The 27178-nt window shown below is 41.6% G+C and overlaps 2 protein-coding genes across 2 annotated transcripts in view; one reads left to right on the forward strand and one right to left on the reverse strand.

Annotated features, from left to right (window-relative positions):
- Positions 1-3577: 3577 nt before the first annotated feature.
- Positions 3578-5657, reverse strand: DOLK (dolichol kinase). The gene has a single exon (XM_069474739.1). It carries the CDS (start codon positions 5358-5360, stop codon positions 3741-3743), a length of 1620 nt encoding a protein of 539 aa, XP_069330840.1. The 5' UTR covers positions 5361-5657; the 3' UTR covers positions 3578-3740.
- Positions 5658-5753: 96 nt separating this feature from the next.
- NUP188 (nucleoporin 188) overlaps positions 5754-27178 on the forward strand; it is a 46703-nt gene continuing 25278 nt past the window's right edge. The window contains exons 1-12 of the mRNA XM_069476917.1: positions 5754-5805; positions 13102-13156; positions 14432-14505; positions 17624-17708; positions 18269-18349; positions 18846-18890; positions 19644-19736; positions 19868-19987; positions 21838-22049; positions 22805-22919; positions 23911-24111; positions 26437-26526. Of these exons, the coding sequence (XP_069333018.1) occupies positions 5774-5805; positions 13102-13156; positions 14432-14505; positions 17624-17708; positions 18269-18349; positions 18846-18890; positions 19644-19736; positions 19868-19987; positions 21838-22049; positions 22805-22919; positions 23911-24111; positions 26437-26526 (1203 nt within the window). The 5' untranslated portion in view covers positions 5754-5773. The remainder of the gene's footprint in view (positions 5806-13101; positions 13157-14431; positions 14506-17623; positions 17709-18268; positions 18350-18845; positions 18891-19643; positions 19737-19867; positions 19988-21837; positions 22050-22804; positions 22920-23910; positions 24112-26436; positions 26527-27178) is intronic.

Raw genomic sequence — 27178 nt, forward strand, 5'->3', positions numbered from 1 at the left:
GCTTCTCACTCAGGCCTTCTTCCCAAGCAGCCTTGCTCTCCAGAGGGAAGCCATGCTGAAAATCATCCCCGGTACCTCAGCCCTGCCTGGCATGGTTCCACGATTCTAGGAATGATTTAGGGGGCACCGGCTGTGGGCCCCACTCTGAGAGCTGTACACACTTCATCTTCTTGAACCCTCACATGGAGCACAGGGTGCTCTTACCATCTGCAGTTACCGCCAAGGAGTGGGTACAGGGCCTGCCCCAGTCACACAGCTGCTCGGCAGTTCAGCCCGGTGAGCCTGATCCAAAGCCCATGCTCCTAATGTCTACACTGCGGGTGCTCTCTACTTGGGGAGGGGAAAGAAGCCCAGGGCTAAGAATCCATAGTCTCAGGTTCTGGCCCTGTGACCAACTTGCTCCCTGGTCTCAGGCCCGGCCTTTCCTCTCACTGGGCCCGTTTCCCCACCTGTACAATAAAGGGGCCCCTGGAGCATGCTTTGCAGGCACCCAGACCTTCCCAAAAAACTACCAAATCCAATACTCACTTAGCTGGTGGCTGGCCTATAGGCTATAAACTGAGGGCTGCTGGCTGATCCCAGACTGCAGATGTGCTTTGTCTGGGCTTCAACACGTAAGAGGAAACTTTTTTTTTTTTTAATAGACAAGGTCCCCTCTGTCCCCCAGGGTGGAGTGCAGTGGCAAAATCATAGTACACTGCAGCCTCAAACTCCTGGGCCCAAGAGATCCTTCTGCCTCAGCTTCCTGAGTAGCTGGGACTACAGGCATGCACCACTACATTGGCTAATTCTTGGTCAGGCTGGTCTCTAACTCCTATACTCAAGTGATCCTCCCACCTCAGCCTCCCAAAGTGCTGGGATTACAGGCCACCGCACTGAGCCAGAAAACACTTTTTTTCCCCACAGTATTTGTTAATTGTTTATTTATCAAGAGAAACTGTTCCTTAGCCCACATATTCATAGCTCAGGAACACAGGTCAATGACAAACTTCTATGTAAATCAACCCAAAGAAACTCTTTTATATTCCCAAATCACTTTGCACTCTGAAAGATGCCAGTCTGCCTCATCTCCTCATAGAACCAAAATCTTTCCTAGAACCATAATGTATATAGAAATCTGCATATGCCTTCTTTCCTGGTTCCGCCACAGCAAACTTACACAAAGCTGCAACCCCCTGGGATACAATGAATGCTCCGACAATATGAAACTGGAGATGTCTGGCCAAGAGGCCACGCATCTGAGGTTGCATCAAAGCGCTGGAAGTCATGACAGTTACTGCCCTTGATGGGTATGCCAACCTCAACACATCCTTCCTGGCTGATGGAGAAATGAACTGCGCTCTAGCAGCCCAGAAAAAACTTTAAAAAAAAAACCAAAAAACTTTTTAAAACTTAGAGGCTGGGTACGGTGGCTCACACCTGTAATCCTAGCACTCTGGGAAGCCGAGGCAGGTGGATCGCTCGAGGTCAGGAGTTCGAGACCAGCCTGAGCAAGAGCGAGACCCCCGACTCTACTAAGAATAGAAAGAAATTATCTGGCCAGCTAAAATATATATAGAAAAAATCAGCTGGGCATGGTGGCACATGCCTGTAGTCCCAGCTACTTGGGAGGCTGAGGCAGTAGGATCGCTTGAGCCCAGGAGTTTGAGGTTGCTGTGAGCTAGGCTGACACCATGGCACTCACTCTAGTCCAGGCAACAAAGCGAGACTCTGTCTCAAGAAAAAAAAAAAAAAAACCTTGGGAGATTTCACATAGCAATCCAGGTTTCTAAGCTTCCCTGAACAAGCACCTAATCGACACACTGGGCCTGCACTCCAGCACGGCGGCTGCTGGCTGGAGCTGGCTCCTTAGAGGCCATGTAGTCTCCTGTCCTCATTGTGACACCTGCCTGGCCTCAGCAGCTGTTTGAGTTTGTGACCCTGATTTAGTCCATCTTCCTACTACTGTATACATGGACAGACCAAGGCCCAGAGGATAGAGCCCTTTCCCAAGGCCACCCAGGGAGTCAGTGGTGCAAAGATGGTGCTCCTTCACCAACATTTTGCCACTTCCTTTGGCAAGCAGCACAAGGGACTGTGAGAGAACAGGTTTCTACTGAGCCCCAAATGAATGTCTCAATACTCTTCTCTGAGAGAAAGGACTTGGCAGTGATTCCAGCTCTCTAGAGCTTTGCTCCTGGCTTCTGCCTTGGTGAGCCAAAGTTCTCCCCTCTGTCCAGGAGCGGTGGCTCACACCTGTGATCCCAACCCTTTGGGAGGCTGAGGTGGGAGGATCGCTTGAGGCCAAGAGTTTGAGACCAGCCTGAGCAAGAGACCGACCATATCTCTATAAAAAAATAGAAAAGTTAGTTGGGCCTAGTAGTGCATGCCTGCAGTCCCAGCTACTTGGGAGGCTGAAGTAGGAGGATCATTTGAACCCAGGAGTTTGAGGTTACAGTGAGTTATGATGAGGCCACTGAACTCTAGCCCAGGAGACAGAGCAAGACCCTGTCTCAAAAAGAAAAATTTCTCACCGCTTCCTGCTATGCCCCTCCCCACCAGGCTGGGAAGAAATGGGAGAACATTGTCCAGCCCCAGGAATCCTGCTGTGCTATGTTCTCAGCAAGCCTTCGTGTGGGACGTCTTTGTCCATTCAATAACAGTCTACTGAGATCCTGCTCCATGCCAGGCTCGGTGCTAGCCTTCAAGGATGTGGTGGGGAACCAGGCAGACCCAGAGCCTAGAGAGTAAGGCTGGAGCATGGGCCCCCAAGTAGAGCCATCCTGAACTCTCAAGAAACTCCTCCAACCCCTGTGGATCCTTCCTAGGCCACAGGAAGAGACAAACAGCGGCTTGGTTAGGACTGGAATGTGAAAGGGTCAGGAGGGACCCTTTGAGAAAGACCCAGTGCTGTTCAGTCCACTCTTCTCTATCAGCACCACTTGCCAGGTAGCACAGGCAGGAGTGGGGTTGGCTGAAACAGGACGTCAGCCCAGTATCTGATCCTCTTCCCTAGCCCTTCCACACATGCAAAAAGCTGATCCCACCTCTCCCTTCAGCTCTTCCTGGCCCAAATGAGAAACCACACACATTCCACTCTTGTGTTCTCCACCCCCAAGTAAAGCCAGGAGAGTAAAGGTCACTCTGGTTTCCAAGTATAAACCACAAAACCCCTTGGTTCACCTGGACTTTTGTTAAGATGAGGACTGGGCTTGGGTAACAATGACACTTTCTCTTACTGACTGCTCATCATGGGCAGGCCCTAGGCTGGACACTTCACACACCTTACCTCACTGACTCTCACAACACCCCATGAGGTACAGGCTGTCATTATTTCTATCTTGCAGACAGGAAAACTGAGGCTCAGACTGGTTAAGTGACTCACCCAAGGTCACACAGGTAAGAAGTTGTGCAGCCAGGATTCTTACCAGATTAGTTTGACACTAGAAACTAAAGCATTAACCATTATGCTTTAGTGCCTCCAGTGTCCACTGCGGCCCCCTCTGAGACTGCAAGGTGAGAAAAAGGAGGTCTACAGCAAACTTGAGTTGTACTATCCTTTAAGCCTTTTCTCTCTTTAAATAGCAAAACTAGAACCAGGAGAGGTTTGTTTTTTTATTTTAAATCTGAATCAACTGAAAAATCAAATTTGCTTTTCACCGCTTGGCTCTTCATGCCCAAGTGGCTAGCTGCTGTGGGGACCATTCATCCTCCCAATGTCCCACGTCCCTGCTTCTTCCATCACTGCTGCTGTTCAACAGCTAGGCCATCAGCAATATCAGGAGGTAGAGAGGCAAAAGGAGATTGTCTATCTGTGTAGTGTACGCTTCTAGAAGGGACACAGTGCTGATGGACCCCAAAATCCAAGCGTAACTGTAGTTTAGGTCCACTCCACTGTCAAAGATTAAAATTAATGCTACAGAAATGATCTGTGCAAATATAGACGTCATGGTCCCCTCAAAAGTCTTTTTGGTTCCAGGCCAGTGGATCTCCCCCATGGTGCTGCCAAAGATGGAGGCCACAGTATCACCCACACCCACAGCCAGGACACCAGCATAGGGGACGAGGGCCCTGGCTCCCCCAAGGCTACCCTTCTGTGTGCAGGGTCTAGGGACCAGCCAAATTGGAAGAGACATGCCCAGGAGCAGGTAGATGTGTGTCAGAATGAGTGGTCCGCTATCTCGTTCATCCAGGAAGAGGGACAGGAGGCTCCGCAGAGTGTGACCCAGGGGCTTGATGCGGAAGTAGCGTACGTACTCCAGGAAGATGAAGACTGCTAGACATACAGTGGCAGCCACATAGAGCAGTGGCCGGTCAAAGATGATACCTGGGACGTAGGTGGCTACAACAATGAAATGGAAATACTTTCGGGCAATGGTAGGGGCTTGGTGCTTCTTGGACTCGGAAGATGACCGCTTGGCATTCTGGTAGAGCACCACCAGGCAGGCCAAGGTGGCCAGCAGAGACCAATAGGCTAGGAGGTAGATGCGGGTGTCTGTCTGGAAAAGGAATTGAAGAAGCCAAAGCAGGGGGTTCCTGCGGATGAGCCGGTGCAGCCAGGGCAGGACCACACCAAGGCCCAGTACACAGGTCATGAGGTGGAAAAAGATGGAGGAGGCCCAGGTGCCCGAGTCCATGAAGACAAAGAGGGTGCTGAAGAAGATGCCCATGAGCACCATCCCTACCACGACCACCAGTAGGAAAAAGTCCACTGGGTCCCCCTGGCTTTCCACCACGGTCAGAGAGCGCTTGATGAGCTGGTTGAGAACAAAGCTAATGCCACCCAATACTAGCAGCGCCTCACCAGGAGTGAAGCAGCGGGGCAGCAGGTACAGCAGGATCATGTTGAGATAAACAAAGATTAGCAGGACTTCCAAGACCTCAATCACTTCGCCCACGCTCAAGGAGTGTTTCATGATATAAATGATAACACCTCCGGCCAAACCCGAGATGACACAAGTGTTGGTTGGCACCGGGCGAGTGATGCCCAGCGCCAACACTGATGAGAAGAGGGCCACTGCCATGCCAGTGGCTGCCACCACAATGCCAAAACGCTCGAAGAACGGATTCCCCGCAGCCTGGCAACGCTCCTTCATGACTAGTCCAAGCAGAGGCATGACCATGGAGGCGGGCAGTAGACCACTGTTCGCGGACATTCGAAACTGGAAGACGGCGCTTCCCTGCTGTAGCAGCCGGTCCCACTTGTATTGGACGTAGAAGGCCTGCACCGCGAGCGCCACGGCGCACCACGAGTATCGGTCCCACACGGCTGCGTGGATGCTCAGCACCACTGCGAACACCACTGCCGCCTCTGCCAGCACCGACCCACTCAGCGGTGTCCCGGTCGGCGTGGGGTCCGGGGGTGAGCACTCTCGGGTCATGTCTCTAAATGTGGGGCTCCGGGGAAGCCGGGGCGCCTAGGGAGGCCTTTGACTTTGGGCCCCTCAGCACCGCCAAGCTGAGGGCGGCACCTTTACCCAGACAGCAACCTTCTCCCTCCGTTCTCCAGCTGCAAGGAGGGAACTCCACTGCAGGTCACTCGCTAGCCTGGGAGATGGCGTTCAGCCACCCTCCACAGCCTGCAACCTACAGCGTATAAGTCGCCACTCCGCCGCCGTCCTCACAGTCCCAGCCACCCGTGCCGCCGGATCTTCCCTTCCTCGGGCGTCGCCATCTTGACACCGCCCACACCACCGTCACGTGATAGACCCCCCCCCGCCCCGGCCGATCTGAAGGGGGCGGTCACGTGGGCGCCGCGTCTGGGGGCGGGGCTGGGGCGCGCGCGCGCGCGAAGATGGCGGCGGCCGCCGGCGGGCCGTGTGTGAGGTGCGATGCGGGCCCAGTGGACCGGCGTGGTTGTGAGGCGCGGGGTCGAAGCCGAGCGGAAGCAGGGCGGGAATTGGAGGCGGGATGTGGCGGTAGTGACCAGGCGAACCTCCGCTGGGTGGATGGGCGCCGAAAAGGGAGGCGGTTACGTCCAAACGGTCCCCGCGCGCCAGGATCTGAAGAGATTTCTCCAGGAGGGGGCCGGCGCCTCACTCCTCACTCCTCACTCCCTCCCTCCGCGCTGGGCCTCCGATCTCCTCACCCAAGTCCCTTTTCCTTCCTCCCCTCCTCACCGGCCCATTCTTTGGCGCCCCACCCGCTCTTCCCCGTCCAGCCGTGACGCGCCCTGGAGGCGGCGATGGGGCCCTTCGCGGTCGCCGGGAGGACCCTCCACCTCCGTCCCCACTGTAGCTTCCTGGTGTCCTGCCCTGGCGTCGGGTGTGTCTTGCGGGATTCCCTCCTTATCCCCATTTGCTTTCATTAGGAATTGTTTCGTGTTGCTCCGAGCTACCCTGCAGTTTCTGCCCTCCGTTTCCGCTCCTCTGTTCATTTTTTTTTTTAATGCATCGAAATCAGTCAGCCGACATGCCCAAGTTCTCCAAGAGATTCCAGGCTTTAGGGAATACTAGGCTTCAGGGACAGTGAGATGGAACTATTAAAAATGAAAGGCACAGTTTTCACTCATAGAGTGCTTACTAGCGCCAGACCCTGGCAAAGTGCTTCCTATGCGCTGTCTCATTCAATTCTCACAACTCCGCGAGGTGCTTTCTATTTTACGGATGACTCAGAAGTCAGCTCAGAGCTAGCCACGCAATGAAGTGAGGATTCAAACTGAAGTCTGGGCGACTCTGACGCTATAACTATCCCGCCACACCTCCATCTTGCACACTGCACCTCGAAGCTCTTCATTCTTGCCACCATGCTCCCTCCTAAAATTAAACATCCCCGTCGCTTGTTTCTTGTGCCGGCAGTGGTTTCCCCACTTTCTTTGCATGTTGTTCTCCGCTGTATTCTCAACACCCAGAAGAGCATGTGATAGGTTCTCAGTAAATATTTATTACACATATTGCCTGTCCTCTCTGCTACCATTTCCTTCGCCTCTCAGCTGGAAGTGAGACTTCTTTGACGTTTCCACTGGACAAGATTTGAACCTTCTGAGAATCAGTTTGCTTTTTTCCTGCGCTGCCATTTCGTGCCAGCCCTTATTTCTGGCAGAGTTGTCATTACTATGCCTTCTTTTTCTCAGGCCTATTTTATAGTAATTGTGGAGCTTGGGTAAAGTTCAGCTCCTGCGGATAAAGAGCCCATTCTTTAATGAAAGAGAGCAAGAGAAGAAAAGCATTGGTTCTCTGGCGTGGTTTGATCGTGATGGAGAACCAGCCAGACTCATCCCTGAAGATAGAATTTAACTGACACTATGATTTCTAGGTACTGCTTTGCTCATGGTCTGTGTTAGGAGAGTGATCTGTTATTTTATTGCTGGAAGGCATGTTCCATAATAGCTGCAGCCTTCTGTTTGAAATGCTTAGAGATCTGGACTAAGAGACAGTTTAAATTCCATTCCTGGTGCTTGTTGGTTTCTGGTTGACCTCAGACAGGTGGCCTTATCATTTTGAGCCTCTGTTTCTCCAAACCATAATCCTTTTCAGAGGGATATTGAGATGGCTGTGATGTGTGGTGTTCTCGTAGGAAGTTCATTGTGTATGTTAATAACAGTTGGCACTAGTCAAGAATGGAATAATACTCTTAAATCACTTATTTTTGGATGGTCACTCAGGATTTAATAGAATGTCAGTTTGAATATTGGCATTTTGAGTATCTCTTGTGTTCTTCAGTTAATGTGTTTGTAGCTGTCTGGTGTGGGTATGCAAAAAAAAAAAAAATATGTCTGCAGTTTGAAAAGCTTTTGCTGCTAAGCTTAAACCTCAATTTACACAAGAGAGGTATCGCATCTGTGGAGTCAGAATCCATGGACAGTGGCTGCTTTTATTTATTATCTCTATGTGGAATATAACAGTTTTTCAGAACTCTCTTATCAGAGTAGCTTGACTGTGTCTCAGCTTTCTTTCTTTCCTTCTTTCTTTCTTTCTTTTTTTTTTTAAGGAGACAGGGTCTCTCTCTCTCACTGTCGCCCAGGTTGGAGTGCAGTGCTGTGATCATAGCTCACTGCAATCTCAAATCTCAAATGCCTGGGCTCAAGCCATCCTCCCACCTCAGCTTCCTAAGTAGCTAGAACTATAGATGCAGGCCACCACGCATTGTTAATTTTTGTACTTTTTGTAGAGATTGGGTCTTGTATTGCGAGGCAGGTCTTGAACTCCTGGCTTCAAGCAATCCCCCAATCTTGGCCTCCCAAAATGCTGGGATTGCATGTGTGAGCCACTATGCCAAACCATGTGTCTCAACTTTCTACCAAAAGGACTTGATTGTAGAAACTGTTATTCCTAACCTTCTAGTAGCTTTTGGCCCAAGATTCCTAACAGATACATCTCTCTGAGGAAGATAATTTCTAGTGTCCATTAACTCCAGCTTTTAGAAATGGTGTTCCATGTTGTCTGCTAGAACATTGGCCTGGAAGGCAATACGTTTTTAAAACTTTACCTTTGAGGCAAGTTATTTAATTTATGTGCCTTAGTTTGTCTCCCAAATACTTAGCTCAAATTTATTCATTGTGCAAATAAATGAGACACTATAGCATATATTTAGTTTCTTGAAAATCTATATAGAAGATATTTCCCTGAGGATTTAGATTGGACATATCATTGTTCCAGCCATATCTGTGTATGTTTTGAGAATCACCTGGTCATACCTTCAGGTCCCAATTTGAGGTGAAGTCTTTCTTCCATCCCTGGCTAGTTCCCAGTGATCTCTCTCTGTTCCTAGACTCTCTCTGTTCTAAATGGTTATGTTCCTTTGTAGTCTGTAATTGTTAGAATCTTGCCCCTTAGTGCTTTCTTCCTTTTTGACGATTGTGTAGTATGTCTTTAAGGTCCTTTGTTGTTCCCAACACTAAGCTTATGAGCATCATGAAGATCTTAGATTTATTTGTATCCGCATTATTCCTACACCTGTAAATGTGTGGTAATTGAGGATCCAATAACACATTTCCATAAGGATTCTCTTCCCAATAAACTGCATTTTCTCTTTTATTTTGCCTTCTCTTGACACTTCTGCATATATTACTTGTTTTTTCTGATTTTTTTTTTTTTGTTCTAATTAGATTGCAGGTCTAAATGGCACTCATGTCATTTTCCTTTGATATTTATACATTCAACATGTATCTTTTGAGCCCCTCCTATGTGCCAGTCACTGTGTTAAGGCTATGGCCTGCCATTGTAGAACAGAAAGCTTCACCTCAGTGGACACCTTTGCTTACTTGCAGGATGAATTCTTGTGTGTAACTTGAGGCAGTGTAATGTAATGGTTAAGCTCTGGAGTCAGTGCAGACCTGGGTTCAAACTCTGGCTCAGTTAGATATTATCTTTGTGACCTTAGGGGAGTTACTTAACTACTCTGACTCCTCAGATTCTTGATGTGATAAAGAGGATAATAACTGTTCCTGTCTCCCAAGTAAGCTATTAATGTTCAGTAAGACAGATTGTTAAACGGAGCACAGTGCCTGACATATAACTGCTCAATAAATATTGGCTATTTTTATTATCAAAAACTTATTTTCAATAAACTTTGTTTTTGACAGCTTAGAACAAAAAGACCATAACATGACATAGTTTGGTTAATGAGAATTTTTTTTTGTTTTCCTTTTCTTTACCTCTAATGCAGAGCGATCCTTTTTTATTTATTTCTTTTTATTTTCCTCCCAGCTTTATTAAGGACAAATAAAAATTGCATGTACTTAGTGTGTACAACATGATGCTTTGATATATGTGTACATTGTAAAATGATTAAATCAAGCTAATTAACTTATCTGTCAATGAGAATTTTAATTTCTAAAGAAATTTTTTTCTTTTAAATAGTAAATATAAAGGCTGGGTAGCTCACTCCTGTAATCCTAGCACTCTGGGAGGCCGAGGCGGAAGGATTGCTCAAGGTCAGGAGTTCGAGACCAGCCTGAGCAAGAGTGAGACCCTGTCTCTACTAAAAATAGAAAGAAATTAGCTGGACAACTAAAAATATATAGAAAAAATTAGCCGGGCATGGTGGTGCATGCCTGTAGTCCCAGATACTCAGGAGGCTGAGGCAGAAGGATTGCTTGAGCCCAGGAGTTCGAGGTTGCTGTGAACTAGGCTGACACCAGGGCACTCTGGCCTGGGCATCTCAAAAAAAAAAAAAAAAAAAAAGTATAAACGTTTTTGCATTGCTCTGGGGCACTGATCTTTAGTCTTGTTTAGTAGCAGAATCTTTTTCTCAAAAAAACCCCAAAAAGCTAATGTATCAAACATAAAAGGCAGAGAGGGTCTCTGACCAAATCTTTTACATGCTCTTCTGAGACAAGTTGATATCCTAGAGCAGTGCTAATTTAGGAATTTATTTGGGGTGCTCCGTTTAAAATGTAGGTTTGCCAGGCCCATCCTCAGAGTAGCTCTGAGTGGTAATCAGGATTCTGTAGTGTTGATATTTTTCCAGGTGATTTTGCTGTAGGTAGTCTGAGGACCAACTACATTTTGAGAAACACTCTTCTAGCATGCTGTGTTTCTTTTTAATTGTGCAAGTATTGATGTGAGAAATACCTACAACTGTAATTTTGGAAAACAAGGAATTCTGGATCTTGGCTGGTCCTTGAGTGTGGATAGTGGTTTTCTCAGTTTCTTATGGGGATCCCTGCTAGCTAACTGGGGATCTAAGTTCAGAAAGCAAATGTGGATAAATTAAAGCTCATTGATAGTCAAGGTTTTTGGAATTGGAAGATGAATGATCAAGAAAGTTATTTAGCTTAGGCATACTGAAGTCTTCAATTAAAGATAAATTTCTTCCCATTGATTTTGATGTACCATTAGCCTTGTTATTAGCTATAAGTGTTATATAATAGTTATCTAATCAGTTTTGTGGAAACTAGAAGCTACACTTAGTAAAGTAAAAATATATGCCATTTTAAATAAAGTCTTTCTTTTATTTTTTGCTAATTCTGATTTATCAAACATCTTAGAGGGTGATTACTACCTTTATAAATGGCATGCTTAGTTTAAAATTTTGCTGTAAATTTCTTTAGATAGTGAATTTGCCTCTGTTTTTAATTACTTAGAGCTTGGTTTACTCATACCTTTTTACTCATGCATTATTAGTATAAAAGGACACATTTGCTTTATTAACTGGCTGTAATCTCCTAATTATTTTTGAACAGTGAATGCTATCTTATTATCAGAAAAATGATTAGTGATTCCAATGTGCTTTGTGGGAGTTGGTAGCTATTGATTGAACAGAATTGAAGTTGTATTCTTAAAAGCATTAACCCTTTGGAAAGAGATTTATAATTTTTAAGTGTGTTTAAACCTCTTTTGATGGGAAAATCCTGAAAGACAATTTTTAAATAAAGCTAGTGCTTTCTGTTAGTCTTAACGGAGAAAACATTTTTCACTTTTTCTTTGTAGTTAACACAGCTTACATTCTCTTTGTTAAATGTTTAGTATAGTATATTTTGTTAGGACCTTTTCATCTTCTCTCTGTATATAGACCTTCTAAGCAGTTAATTATTTCAGGTGGTGATTTAGGATCACACAAAATGTAATCCCTATCTTTTTAATACCTCTTGAGAGAATTTCTTAATGGTTACATTTTGAGATTTAATTCTAGACTTTAAAAAACCCAACAACATGTTTTGTGAAATTGCAAAGGCATGGGTGGGGGAAAGAGCTGGGGTAAGCTCATAGTGAAGACTCACTGGGTTCAGGGACTGTATCTAATAAGTGTTTTTTTCATCTTGTATCTAGTTCTGTATGTGGCACCTAGTAGGAATTCATTAATAAAGGAGTGAACATAGTACTATTCATAATGACTGTTAGACTTTGATGAGAAAGTGAATACCATGCATAAAATTTTCTGGAGGTGACAGGGGCCGTGAAACGTATATATGGTCCTTTTGTAGGTTCTTTTTCCTTCTTGGTCGCTATATTATAATGAGAAGGGAAGAGATAGAAATTTTAAATTGAGCCATCTTCTTATTATATAAGATATAGTTCATTAATTACTATATTTCATTAATTCTAAGATATATTTTGTCATACTTTTATACCTCTTTAATTGGGATGTGTTTTATTATTGATGACTTATAGTTTATTGGTAACATTATTTTCTTTTTTTTTTTTTTTTTTTTTGTTGAGACAGAGTCTCACTCTGTTGCCCAGGCTAGAGTGAGTGTCGTGGCGTCAGCCTAGCTCACAGCAACCTCAAACTCCTGGGCTCAAGCGATCCTACTGCCTCAGCCTCCCGAGTAGCTGGGACTACAGGCATGCGCCACCATGCCCGGCTAATTTTTTCTATATAGATTTTTAGTTGTCCATATAATGTCTTTCTATTTTTAGTAGAGACGGGGTCTCACTCAGGCTGGTCTCGAACTCCTGACCTTGAGCGATCCACCCGCCTCGGCCTCCCAGAGTGCTAGGATTACAGGCGTGAGCCACCGCGCCCGGCCGGTAACATTATTTTCTTGATAGGGCATAATATGTCTTACAATTAATGGCATCTTAAATGTGTTGAAATATGGTGACTGTCTTCATTTTTTTTTTAAACACACTACCTGTTTGGTTTAGGTTAACATCTCATATTTTAGTTTCTTTTTTTTGAGACAGAATCTGACTCTGTTGCCCTGGCTAGAATGCAGTGGCATCATCGTAGCTCACTGCAACCTCAAACTTCTGGGCTCAAGCGATCCTCCTGCCTCAGCCTCCCGATTACCCGGGACTACAGGTGTGCACCACCTGTAGTGGCTAATTTTTTCTCTCTCTTTTTTTTTTCCTTTTGAGTTTCTTTCCCAGAAATAATTTTTTCTATTTTTGGTAGAGATGGAGTCTTGCTGTTGCTCAGGTTGGTCTCGAACTCCTGACCTCAAGTGATTCTCCCACCGTGGCCTCCCAGAGTGCCAGAATTATAGGTGTGAGCCACTGCGCCTGGCCATATTTTAGTTTCTTAATTTTTATTTTAAACATCAAACTTCTAAAAACACGGTAACAGGATTACTTTCCCAAATTTTAATTAATCGTTAAAATTTTGAGTTTTACAGTGAGCTTTTTTATATGTTGAGTTTTTTTGCTTTTAGAGAGGAGATAAAATAGCTATGAGGCAGCTTTGTCAAGTTCATGCAATTTAAAAGAGCAAAATTTTCTCTGTTCTCTCATTTTGTAGGAGCAGTAGAGAACTGTGGACAATTCTTCTTGGAAGGTCAGCTCTGAGAGAGCTGGTAAGTGTTGGTGCTCTTGAGTGAGTTCTCTGGGTTCTTTGTGTAGCTTTTGTTAGCAGAAAACCTGCCTCCTCTTTGACATAGGAAGTAAATACATTTTTAATTCCTAAACTTTATAAACATTCCCTACTTCTCTCTGCTGAAATGAGAATGTATGTTATAGACTAGCTGCTGAAATTTTCTAAATCTATCGTTCTTTGTACCTCATTGATTCCTTTTCTGAAAAGATAGCAAGATACCAGTGCTGATTGATTGGGTGCTAAGAATAGAAATACAAATGCCATTTAGCTTCCTCAGCCTAAGGAAGAGTCTCAGGCCTTTTCTCTCATACCCTACTTGCCTTTTCTTCCTTTTCCATTTAGTTACCTCCTTTAGGCTGGGCTCAGTGGCTCATGCCTGTAATCCTAGCACTCTGGGAGGCCGAGCCAGGAGGATTGCTTGAGCTCAGGAGTTCAAGACCAACCTAAGCAAGAGTGAGACCCTGTCTCTACTAAAAAAGAAAAATTAGCTGGTTGTTGTGGTGTACGTCTGTAGTACCAGCTACTCGGGAGGCTGAGGCAGGAGGATCCCTTGAGCCCAGGAGTTTGAGGTTGCAGTGAGCCATGATGATGCCACTGCACTCTATTGAGGGTAACAGAGCGAGACTGTCTCAACCAAAATAAAAAAGGAAACTGAAATAGGTACCTCCTTTAGGTCATGGAGGCTGTGGTTTCCAGTCTACTTCCAAGTGTGTAATCAATAAGGCACAGTTCTTCATGTTGATCCTTGGGTGTTCTGACCCTGTGAGGATAAAGTGTTAAGATGACATTCAATTCTTATTAATTTTGTTATCGTAATTAACATAATGAATGTTACACTTTTTAGAGCCTTAATATTTTTTGATATGCCTTATCTGATAATTCCGCTTCTAGGAATGTATCTTAAGAGAAATTCTGAAAAAGTTTTGTGCACAAAGCTCTTCACCACAGGATTATTTATATTATTAAAAGATTAAATTCAGCTTTAGTGTATCTAACATTAAAGGAATGATAAATAAATTATGATCTAGTCACTTGATAAAATATTATGCAACAACTAGAAAGTATTATATGTTTATCAAGCTTTTCATAATAAGGTTAAGCAAAGAAAAGGAGGTTATAGGATTCTATATTCAAAATGACTTCAACTGTGGGGAAAAGTGCATATTAGAAATACCCGAAGGAATATGTGATCCTCAGTGTAATCTTGGAGTCTGATTAAAATTACACTTGTATAATTGCCCTTGTTCTTTTTCAGAATCAGATTGAGGCAGAACTGAGTAAACATTGGCAGCGATTGTTAGAGGGGCTTTCTTACTACAAACCTCCCAGGTATGGTTATTCCATGTGTCTGTCTAGAGTGATTCCCCTGTGGAAGCTGGCGTAGATGAAACCATTCTCATGTATGCCTTTATGATATTGCTGGGTTGGGTAGATTTGAGAATACAATTTGGTTACCAGTGTAAAAGAGTGGGGTACTTTTTTTCCATTTTTTAAAAGAAAGGGAAATTCTTTGTAGAAATACAGTATTGTAGAATACGATTGTATAAGGCTATGTGTGGATGAGGATTTATTGAATATTTCTAATGTTTGGGGTCCATTGTGTTTGTGTGATCATTAAATGCTGAGATATAGCAGTGAATGGTGATAATAACAGCTGACAGTTGTGTAGCGTTTTCTCTGTACCAATTATTATTTTGAGCACTTGACTTATCAGAAGTTATTTATGCCTCACAACATCCCTTTGAGATAGCTACTACTTTTATTTTTTGGGGTGAATATGTAGGTTTTCTTACTGGGCAGTAGAAACAACAATAATAAAATATAAAGTAGTTAAAAAGGAAGAGAATACAGCTTGTAGAGCTAGGCTTATTTATCTTAATTCCTAGTCCAGATCTCATTCTGTTACATATTATAGTGCCAAGTCACCCTCATTTCTCCTACTTTAGTACATCTGTTAAATAACTTTTTGTTATAGTTCTCCCTCCCTCCATAATTATTTTGAAGTAACTCCCAGACATCGTTAATTTTATCTGTAAATACTTTACTATGTATCTAAAATATATGGACTTTAAAAAAGAAGATAATCATTGTATTATCACGTTTAGGTACTTTTATTATCGTTTCCATTTTACAGATGGGGAAACTGAGACACAAAGAGGTTAAGTAACTTGCCCAAGGTCACACAGATAGTAAGTGGTAGAACCAGGATTCAAACCTGGCAGTCTTATTCCACTGTGTGTGTTCTTAATCATCATTCTGTGTTGCCTCTTTCATAACTTACTGTTTACCCCTCCAGGGTTGGGAAACCTGCAGCCTTAAGGCTTTATTGGGACCTGGAAGGCCATATGTGACCTTAGGGCTGCAGGTTCCCCACCCCTGGAAGTAACCTTTATGTTGTGGATTTTCTGTGAAATGTGAGAGTCTCTATTTAAAAAAAAATCCAACCACAACATCATGCTGTATGGTCTGTAAAGTTTTGATTTAGTCAAAAGGCCACACTTAAGGACCTAAAAGCCACATGTGGCCTTAAGGCTGCAGGTTTCCCACCCCTGTAAGTAGCCTTTATGTTGTGGATTTTCTGTGAAATGTTAGAGTCTCTATTAAAAAAAAATCCAACCACAACGTCATGCTATAGGTCGCAGAATGTACATTTGTGGCATTTAAAGAGAAAAATTCCTTTTTTAGTAGCGTGGGATTTGAAATCTGACAGATACTTTTTTGAAAAATAAAACTATACTCCGGCCGGGCGCGGTGGCTCATGCCTGTAATCCTAGCACTCTGGGAGGCCGAGGTGGGCGGATCGTTTGAGCTCAGGAGTTCGAGACCAGCCTGAGCAAGAGCGAGACCCCATCTCTACTAAAAATAGAAAGAAATTATATGGACAGCTAAAAAATATATATAGAAAAAATTAGCCGGGCATGGTGGTGCATGCCTGTAGTCCCAGCTACTCGGGAGGCTGAGACAGGAGGATCGCTTGAGCTCAGGAGTTTGAGGTTGCTGTGAGCTAGGCTGACGCCACGGCACTCACTCTAGCCTGGGCAACAGAGTGAGACTCTGTCTCAAAAAAAAAAAAAAAAACTATACTCCATACTTGATTGAAATTTAACCTGTTTTTTCTTTAATTTCCTCCTATTCCAGGATCCAATCCATAGTACCACATTGCATTTAGTTGTCATATCTCTGTGGTCTCCTTTACCTATGACAGTGTCTCAGTCTTTCCTTGATTTTCATGATGAGCATTTTGAGGAGGACTGATCAAGTATTTTGTAGAATGCCCTCAATTTGGATTTGTCTGATGTTTTTCTAATTATTAGACTGGATTTGTGGGGTTTTAGGGAAGAATACACAGAGGTGAGGTATCATTCTTATCACATCATATGAAGGTACATGTTATCCATGTGAAATCACTGGTAGTATTAACCTTGGTCACTTGTTAAGGTAGCTTTTGCCAAGTTTCTCCTTTGTAAAGTTCTTTTTTTCCCTTTTCCTCAATCTATTCTGTGGAAGTGAGTACTGAGTATAGCCCACTGTCAGTGTGGGGTGGTAGTGGAGTTAAACTCCACTTCCTGGGGTCAGGGTAACATCTATGTATATTATTTGGAATTCTTCTGTAAGGAAGATTTTTCCCCTCCTCTCCCATTTATTTATTCAGTCATTCATTCATTTATATCAGTATGGACTTGTGTATATTTATTTTATACTTTGTGTATACTATGTTCCAGCTTTGGCCATTGGGATTTCTTTCAGGTTGGCTTCTGTGTCCTTTTGACATATCCCCATCCTCTTGTTTTTTAAGCACTTTCTTACTTTCCAGCATTACAAGATGCTTCAGGCTTATCTTGTATTTTCTCTGCCCCGGCGCTAGAATCAGCCAGTTCTCCAAGGAGTCTTGGTACTTTTCATTAGACAGTGGTCTTAGAAACCAAGATCTGGGTGCTGGCTGTAGTTGCTGCTACTGGGGTGTTGTGACTTCTAGGCTTTCTCAGTGGATAGAGCTAGATAATATAGTTAGTATGTATACTAACAGACCTGGTTTTAAATTTTACCTCACCTTTATTAAATGTGGGATTTTTGGTAAGTTAGTTATTCTTTCTAAGTGTTGATAATTCCATTTGTAAAATGATAATAGTAATATTTGCCTTTCAGAGTAGTTGTAAGGATCAAATATAATTAATGTAACCTAATGAATTTATAAAGAATATTGTTATAACTATGGTTTATAACGGGCATATACTATTTTTTATTACTCAGCATAAACAGTTCTTTGTTACAAAGTCTGTAGAGGTGAATGTGTGTGTGTGTGTGTGTGTGTGTGTGTGTATGTATTTTGTAGGCACCTAAAGGGTAAGAAAAAAAAGTCTGTAGTAAAAATATCTTTGGATAGTTTTATTTTATACCCATAGAGGGTTATTGAGAATGAGGAAATGATTCACTGTTCTTTTCATAGCCCAAGTTCAGCTGAGAAAGTGAAAGCTAATAAAGATGTAGCGTCTCCACTGAAGGAACTGGGTTTAAGAATCAGCAAGTTTTTGGTGAGTAAAAATTAGAACTCACTCAGTTTATTACTTCTAGTGTGGATGTGCATGGTTGTATGGTTAATGATGGTGAAAATTCACTTTATTTTAGTATTGGGATTAAATTGAACATGCTGTGTTTCAGAAATACCCAAATGAAACTCTTTTCCCTAAAAGTCACAAATCAAAGTTGCCTGACCCGTTTACTACATATCATCAAGTTTATTTCAGCATGCATGTGGTGGTCCTTAAGCTCACCAAGTTTGTATATACCTGTTTCCTTTTAATTTTGGAAGCTCAGATTGTGCCTACTGCTGTGTTAATGTGCTTGATAAATAAGCACAGTTGTTTCTGGCATGTAAATTTAATTGTGATGCAAATTGCATGTCAGTGACTGGCTCTTTTTTTTCTCCTATTGGGATCAAAATTGCTGTTATATGAAATCTTTGAAAAGAAATTTTTTTTTAATTTAAATCCAGTGTTCATTCCAGTGCACAAATCTTTAGAATGCTTTGCATCCTATGTGTGGTTTCTGAGCTGAGGTGGCTGCTCTTCACTTTAAAACCTCTGTATTTCAGGGTCTTGATGAAGAACAGAGTGTGCAGTTACTCCAGTGTTACCTTCAAGAGGATTATAGGGGTACTCGGGACTCACTGAAGGTTTGTGGTTGTGTCCAGCTCCTTTCTGCTGCCTTTAGCCTTTTTCCTTGTTGGTTTTAGATACTTTAGGGTGTGGCACCAATTCTTTTAACAGAGGTAGGTGATCAGATACAGCCTTTCTCAGGAAAGACTTTCTAAAGGCTTGAAAAAGAACATAGACTTAAGCTGAAATCTGTCCTCATATTTGGAGGGGTGGAGAAGTCAAAGATTGACATGTTAATCATAGAATCTTAGGATATCAAAGGTGAAAAAGATTTGAGAGAATGTCCAGCTTACCCAGCCCCTCATTTTATGTATGAGGAAACTGAGGCCAGAGGAGAGGGGCAGGGATTTGAGCACAAGTTTGGATACACTTTAGGTAAAAAAGGTGAAAAACATTTACAGAAACAAATGTGTAGTTATAATCTTGAAGGAAGAAGTGAAGATGTGTATCTTTTTCTTTGTTAATTGAGTTTTGCCTGTAAGATGGCTTTTTGACTACTCTGTTTTTCTTCAGACGGTACTGCAAGATGAGAGACAGAGCCAGGCCTTAATCCTGAAGGTCAGTAGTAGTCGCCATTTCTATTCTTTGATGTAAAATTGGGTGACGGCTTCTTGACCTTGTTTTCCTGAGCATTGCTAAAACTCTTCTGTTGGGTAAGCGTTGAGATCTTAATGAAGAAGTTTATTAACTAACTTGTGAAACAAGATGCTTTTGTCCACTGGACCCAGCTAAGAAGTTTTTCCCCAGGAGATTCTTCAGCTACTGGTAGTGAGAACTATTTTTTCTCTAGGTCTAAATCCAACAGGATTAATTTGTATTTCTTTATTCCCCAGCCCTCCTCCAGCAACCTTCTCACTTAGGATCTCGTTTTAAAATGGAATTTGACTGTGACTTCTGCAGAAGTTTCCTACGTGATATTTAGTGAGAATGAAGTACATTAGTTATAAGCAGTTAGGACCTATATCAGTGGTGTTTTTTATTTGTTTTTGTGTGTTTGGCCTGTCAGTTTATAGCACTGTGTTTACTTGAATGTTCTGAAAAATCGTGCTAGAAAACATTTTTTGAAACTTGTTTATATTATTAAGTAATAATTCTATTCATCCTGTATGACTTAACTTATATCCTGGTTTATGAAGGTCTTTTGCTTTCTTTTGGGCTAATTGAATATGTTTGTATTTCTTTGTTGCTTATTTATATAGATTGAATTTTTTCATTCACATCTTTACATGATCTGATTATCAATAAATTTAAAATTGAATATCTTCTGTACAAAGATGAGTAACTGATTTTGAATCTTTGGATTTTTCTCAGATTGCAGATTATTACTACGAAGAAAGAACATGTATTCTTCGTTGTGTCTTACACCTTCTCACTTATTTCCAAGATGAAAGACACCCCTATAGAGTAAGCTTGTTTAGTTGTCTTGGTTCTCTTTACCCTGTATTATCCAACCTTTTAAATAATTTTATTCATACTAATTTGAATATTTACCGTTCAGTCTAGGTATAAGTTACTCTGTTTTGATTTTTTTTGAGGTTGAATATGCAGACTGTGTTGACAAATTGGAAAAAGAACTAGTTTCAAAATACAGACAGCAGTTTGAAGAGCTTTATAAAACTGAAGCACCAACATGGGAGACACATGGAAATCTCATGGTATGTGGTTACTGTGCTTTCCTGTAACTCTTAGGAGAATTTTATACCCTTGCTCATAGAGTTCCAGGTTAAATTACTCATTTTTTAACATAAAACATGTATAGATTATCATTCTTCAGAAAAATTTAAATATGCCATACAAATGAAAACATTGATGACTTTAATTAATGGTACTTAATTCTGGCCTTTTCCTTTGACTTCATCCTGTTACTTTACTTTCACTTCGTAAAATAATCTCTTAGTGGTTTTTTTTTTTTTCTTTTTTTGAGACAAAGTCTTGCTCTATTGCCCGGGCTAGAGTGCCATGGTGTTAGCCTAGCTCACAGCAACCTCAAACTTGTGGGCTCAAGCAATCCTCCTGCCTCAGCCTCCCAGGTAGCTGGGACTACAGGCATACGCTACCACACCAGGCTAATTTTTTAATTTTTTGTAGAGACAGGGTCTCGCTCTTGCTGAGGGTGGTCTTGAACTCCTGACCTCAAGCAATCCTCCTGCCTCGGCCTCCCAAAGTGCTGGGATTACAGGTGTGAGCCACCTCGCCCGGCCTCTCTTGGTGGTTAATGGAACTCTAAACCTAAGGTTTCATCTTCTTTATTATCATTTTCTATTAAGTGTGGGACACTAGTCTGAGTATTTTATCCTAAATTCTAACCAATTTGCATTTATAGATTATAGCATGACCTTTTTATTTTGAAAATAATACATTCTTATTAAAACATGTCAATAAAAACACAGGCAGTAACTATTTAAATATTGAATAGAATAAAAAGGCTCATGTATAATGTAATATATAGAGCTTTATAAAGACTGAAACTTTGCTTTAAGCACTGATTTTAGCTGCATCCCTCAAATTTTGAAATACTATATTTTCATTATCATTTACTTCAAAATAGTTTGTAGTTTTCCTTATGATTTTCATTGACTTGTGTTATTTACAAATATGTAGTTTAATTTTCAAACATAGGCTATTTTTCTTAGCTATCTTATTTTATCAGTTTTTTATTTTATGCTGTTAATGATCAGAGAACACATTCTGTATTGTGTTAGCCTTTTAAAATTTATTGACTCATAGTTTGTAGCCCACCATATGATCTTTCTTGATGAATGAACCATGTACACTTGAAAAAATGTGTGTTTGGCAGTAGTTGAGTGTGGTATTCTGTAAATATCAGTCAGGTCAAGATTGTTCAGATTTTCTTTGCTGATTTTTTTATCTGGTTATTCTATCGATTGTATAGTATGATTTTATTAGCAAAAGATTGGTAATAACCTAAATGCCCATCCAGGTGGTCTAGTTAAAATAAATTGTGGCATTTACATGGAGTACTATGCAATATTAAAAATAATGAGAGGACTGATGGAATAATCTGTGGCATATCCACATAATGGATTACTCTGCACGTATAAAAAGGGATGGGAAATAAGGAAATTCTCAATATACTGTTATAGGAAATAATCTTTAACATACATTGTTAAGTGAAAAAGATAAGGTGCTGAATGGTTTATATAATATGTCGATTTGGTTTAGAGATAGATAGCATATAGAATGAATGATTTAATATGTATGGCATATTGCTGAAAAGAGAGAAATATCTCTTAACAGTGGTTGCTTCTGGGGAGAGGTTTGCATGACTGAGCAATAGGAATTATAGGGCGGGAGACCTTTTTTCACTCTATTTTTATACTTTTTGAATTTTCTGTCATGTGCCCGTGTTAGCTAATAAAAATAACTTCATTATTTCTCAGACTTTTGGCTAAGATCAAGTGTAAAAATAACTTTAAAAAATTTTAAATATGGTTTTTAATATCACTTTATTCCTCTCCCATTTTTTTCTTAACTGGTCGTACAGACTGAGCGCCAGGTGTCTCGCTGGTTTATTCAGTGCCTTCGGGAACAGTCCATGCTGCTAGAAATTATTTTCCTTTATTATGCATACTTTGAGATGGCACCTAGTGACCTGCTCATATTAACGAAGATGTTTAAAGAGCAAGGATTTGGTAGTAGGCAGACCAATAGGCACCTGGTGGATGAGACCATGGATCCTTTTGTAGATCGAATCGGGTAAGTCTGAATGAATTAAAGGTCATAGAACTTGTATGATGCGTAGAGCACTGATACTGTAGTGGTTCTTTAAAGGGTGAGGGGGTAGGTGTACTTTTCATTTAATGGATGGGAAATAGGTGGCTGTACTGCCACGTTCCTGTTCAGGTAGGGAATAAAAACTGGGGTTGAGAGGCACATGTTCTTCTCTGAAAATAAGTATTGTATTCTGCTTTTTTAGTTACAGTCTTCATCTAAGGAGTTCATCCAGTCAGTAGAAATTTGTTGAACAACTATTGCAGGCCAGGCACTATGCTAAGAAGATAGTGATAAATAAGGCATATGTGCTGTCTGACCTCTCTGAGGTCATGGTCTATGGATTTTAAATTTCTCATTTTTTCTCTATGGAGAAAATCTATGGATATATCCACGTTTGGGGGCCTGTTCCCTCTATGAGCAAAGATATACACTTGAGAAATGAGGCAATTCACCTGGGTCAGGTAAAACTGGTAGCCATAGAAACCTTAAGTACTAGATCTACACTGCCCAGTATGGTAGGTGCAAGCTACATGTGACTATGGACCACTTGAAATGTGACCAGTCAAATTGAGATATACTGGAAGTATAAAGATACATGTTAGATATAGAAGACTTATCATGAAAAAAGAATGTTTAGTAACTCAGTAATTTTTTTGATAATGAAGTTTCTTACAACTCAGTCTCCAGTGAGTTTCAGAGCAGCATATGTGACACTGTAATACCATTTTTCTTTCCAGCTACTTCAGTGCCCTAATCCTTGTGGAAGGCATGGATATTGAGTCTTTACATAAGTGTGCTTTGGATGACAGAAGAGAACTGCACCAGTTTGCCCAAGATGGGCTTATTTGTCAGGTAAACTTGGAATAGCATCTTTTCTTTTTTTCAGACAGTTTATAGTTAATAGTGTATTTTTAACCACTGAACTATCCTGCTGCATAAAATTTTCAGTCATGTATAATTCTACATTGTTCAGTGTTGTGGAGGTTCTGGATTATAGAGTCCAGAAGAAATCTCAGATTTGTCAGTCATCTGTACAGAGGTGATAATTGAATCTCTGAGAGTGAGTCACTCACGGGGATAGTATAAGGACAAAAGAGGCCTTTGGACAAAACCGTGGGGATTGTCTTCATTTATGGGGCCTGTGAAAGAAGAGGGGAAAACATTGAGATGGGATGGCTAGAAAGAGAGAAAATGAGGAGAGATCACAGAAAGTTCAAGAAGGATCAGGGTAAAATTTCTAGCGAATCTGCGTTTGAATATGTATTTTATAATCTTAAATTAGACTTTTTTTTTTTTTTTTTTTTTTTTTTTGAGACAGAGTCTTGCTCTGTTGCCTGGGCTACAGTGCCGTGGTATTAGCCTAGTTCACAACAACCTCAGACTCCTGGGCTCAAGCAATCCTGCTGCCTCAGCCTCCCTAGTAGCTGGGACTACAGGCATGCACCACTACGCCCAGCTAATTTTTTCTATTTTTAGTTGTCCAGCTAATTTTCTTTCTATTATTAGTAGAGATGGGGTCTCGCTTTTGATGAGGCTGGTCTTGAACTCCTGACCTCCAGTGATCCTCCTGCCTTGGCCTCCCAGAGTGCTAGGATTATAGGCATGAACCATCATGCCTGGCCTAGATTATTTAAAATCAGTAGAAAAAATTTGTGGGTAAAGGAAAGAGTAATTGAAGGGTTTGTTAGTGAGGTTGCTGGGGGTTTGAGAAGAGTGAGATATCAGAATGGGAGAGAGAGGCTACTCTGGATGGTTGAAGGGTTTATTAAGCATGATGAAGAATCTGGTTGAGGAATCTTGACCCTTTCTGTTTGGAGACAGATGTGTTTTCTCCTCTCGTTAGGATATGGACCGTTTGATGTTGACCTTCGGGGACATTTCACATCATGCCCCAGTGCTTTTGGCCTGGGCTCTTCTCCGTCATACCCTGAACCCAGAAGAGACAAGCAGTGTGGTCCGGAAGATAGGTGGTACGGCCATCCAGCTGAATGTATTTCAGTACTTGACCCGACTGCTCCGGTCACTTGCCAGTGGGGGAAATGATGTGAGTCTAAGGCTCTTGGTGGTTGAGCGTGAGAATTGTCAAAGAGCAGGCAGGAGCATGATAATAGTGTAATAATTGCAGTGGTAAAGTGGATAATGGAGATAATGTCGTAACTAACCTTTATAGAGCATTTGCTATGACCAGACAGACACTGCCCAGCACTTTCTGAACGTTATCTTATTTAATCTTTATAACACTTCTTTGTGTTAAGGATTATAATCCTGTTTTATACATTAGGAAATTGAGACTCAGGGAGATAAAATTTGCCCAAAGCAACAGTAACAGCCAGTAAGTAGTAGATATAGTTTGAACTCATTATGTCTGACTCTTTGCCAGTGAAGTTTATCTTCTGAAGATAGCTTTGGCCATTTTGACTGGAGAAATCTTTTTCTGGGGACTTATTCAACTGTAGCAAGATGAATTAGAAATTCTCTTGAGTCTTGTGTAGGGGTTTAATTTCAGCAGCATGGTTTAGTCAGCTTATTTTCACGTGCTGAAAAATGAAACCTCAGATTCAGTAATTGTGCTCCTTGGTATTTATGCAAAGGAGTTAAAAACTTATGTCCACATAAAAACCTGTACACAGATGTTTACAGCAGCTTTATTCATAATTGCCAGAACTTGGAAGCAGTTAAGATGTCCTTCAGTGTAGGTATAAATAAACTGTGGTACATCCAGATTGTAGAATATTCTAGTCATTGCTGAAAAGAAATGAGCTGTTTTCTCATTTCTTTCTGTTGGGTCTCTTGGAAAAAAAAAAAGAGCTATTGAATCATGAAAAGAGATGGAAGAAACTTAAATGCATATTACTAAGTGAAACAGGCAAATCTGAAAAGCCTTTGTAGTGTGTGATTCCAACTGTAGGGCATTCTTAAGAAAGCAAAACTACGGAGACAGTAAAATATCAGTGCTTGTCAGGAGTTAGAGGGTAGTGAAGGGTGAATAGAGCACACAGAATTTTTAGGGCAATGAAACTGCTCTGCATGATTCTATGATAGCGGATACACGTCATTATACTTGTCCAAACTCATAGATTGTACGACACCCAGAGCGAACCCTTATGTAAACTATGAACTTTGGATGGTAATGATAATGTCAATGTAGGTTCATTAGTTGTAACACTCTGTAGCACTTCGGTGGGGGATGTTGATAATGGGAGCGCTATTCATGTGTGGAGCCAGTGGGTGTATTGGAAATCTCTACTTTCTGCTCAGTTTTGCTGTGAACCTAAAATTGCTCTAAAAAATAAAGTCTATTTTAAAAAGAAAAGAAACCTGAGCCAGCAGGCTCCCCTCATTAGCACTGTTGGGTTTATCTTGGTGGCAGTTCAGGTGCTATATCAGTTTGTATCAGGACATATTGACTCTTTATTCTTTCTCTAGGCTGGATATGGTTTTCTTCTTCCCCACACAAACTTTGATCATTTTAAAAATAGTTCCTTTTTTTTTCCTTTTCTTTTCTTTTCTTTTTTTGAGACAGTCTTGCTCTGTTGCCTGGGCGAGTACTGTGGCGTCAGCCTAGCTCACAGCAACCTCAAACTCCTGGGTTCAAGCGATCCTCCTGTCTCAGCCTCCCAAGTAGCTGTGACTACAGGCATGTACCTGGCTAATTTTTTGTATTTTTCGTAGAGACGAGGTCTCGCTCTTGCTTAGGCTGGTCTTTTTTTTCTCTTTTTCTTTTCTTTTTTTTTTTTTTTGAGACAGAGTCTCACTCTGTTGCCCAGGCTAGAGTGAGTGCCGTGGCGTCAGCCTAGCTCACAGCAACCTCAAACTCCTGGGCTCAAGCGATCCTCCTGTCTCAGCCTCCCGAGTAGCTGGGACTACAGGCACGCGCCACCATGCCCGGCTAATTTTTTCTATATATATTTTTAGCTGTCCATATAATTTCTTTCTATTTTTAGTAGAGATGGGGTCTCGCTCTTGCTCAGGCTGGTCTCGAACTCCTGAGCTCAAATGATCCGCCCACCTCGGCCTCCCAGAGTGCTAGGATTTAGGTTGGTCTTGAGCTCCTGAACTCAAGCAGTTCACCGCCTTGGCCTCCCAGAGTGCTAGGATTACAGGCGTGAGCCACCGTGACCAGCCTTTATTCTTGAGTGTGTTGTAATATTTGTGGTTCCCGCTTCCTCTTTTATCCCTAATCTTGTAACTAAATTAGGAAAATTATGAAGCTTCAGATTCCCTTCCCATTTGTTTACAAGGACTGTATATATCTTTTTTTCATTATAATGTCCTGGTATTACAAGGACTATATTAATGCAACAGGATTAGCTGAATCTGGGGAAGAGTTGTTATTGAGAATTATTCACTGACTCCTTTGCCATTCCAGTGTACCACCAGCACTGCATGCATGTGTGTCTATGGACTCCTCTCTTTCGTTCTCACCTCGCTGGAGCTGCACACACTGGGCAATCAGCAGGTTGGTGTTGGGCTTTCATGAAGCTGACTATAGTACTGTTCAGCTTTGCAATCAAGTCCCTAAAATACGTCAGATCTGATATAGTTTACCTCATGTGTTAATTGGTTTTCTGCTCTTCGTTTTCATTTACCATTATACAAATAGTACATGTTAATTATAGGAAAAAGAGGAAATGCTGATAAAAAAAAGAAAAAAGTATAATCTCATCACACAGGATAACTTCTTAACATTTTGATGTGTTCCTTTCCAGTTTTTATACATGTACATACATGAAAATATACTAATTCTTCTCTAAAAATGGAATCACAATGTATATACTGTTTTGTGTCATCGTTTCTTTACTCTGTGGTTCATCTGTTCTAGATATGTGTTGGTACCAATAAATGTCCTGCAACGTTTTTTAAAATGAAACATTTCAATTTACACCAAAGAACACAGAATTGTGTGACGAACCCTCAGTATCCCATCACCAGCTTCCAACAGTTAATAACTTATGACTAATCTTATTTCATTTCTGTCCTTTCCCTCCTTGATTATTTTGAAGTAAATGCCAGACATCACTTAATCTATTGACTATTTCAGTAAAACTTAAGTTTACAACTATTATCACGCCAAAAAAACCAGGGTCTTCAAATATCAAGTCAAGGTTCAA

This window comes from Eulemur rufifrons, chromosome 7, assembly GCF_041146395.1.
Source record: "Eulemur rufifrons isolate Redbay chromosome 7, OSU_ERuf_1, whole genome shotgun sequence".
Taxonomy (NCBI): Eukaryota; Metazoa; Chordata; class Mammalia; order Primates; family Lemuridae; genus Eulemur; species Eulemur rufifrons.

Bases quoted from the DNA above. Each gene is read 5' to 3' on its own strand.
- DOLK (XM_069474739.1), bottom strand. From the start codon at position 5,360: ATGACCCGAGAGTGCTCACCCCCGGACCCCACGCCGACCGGGACACCG.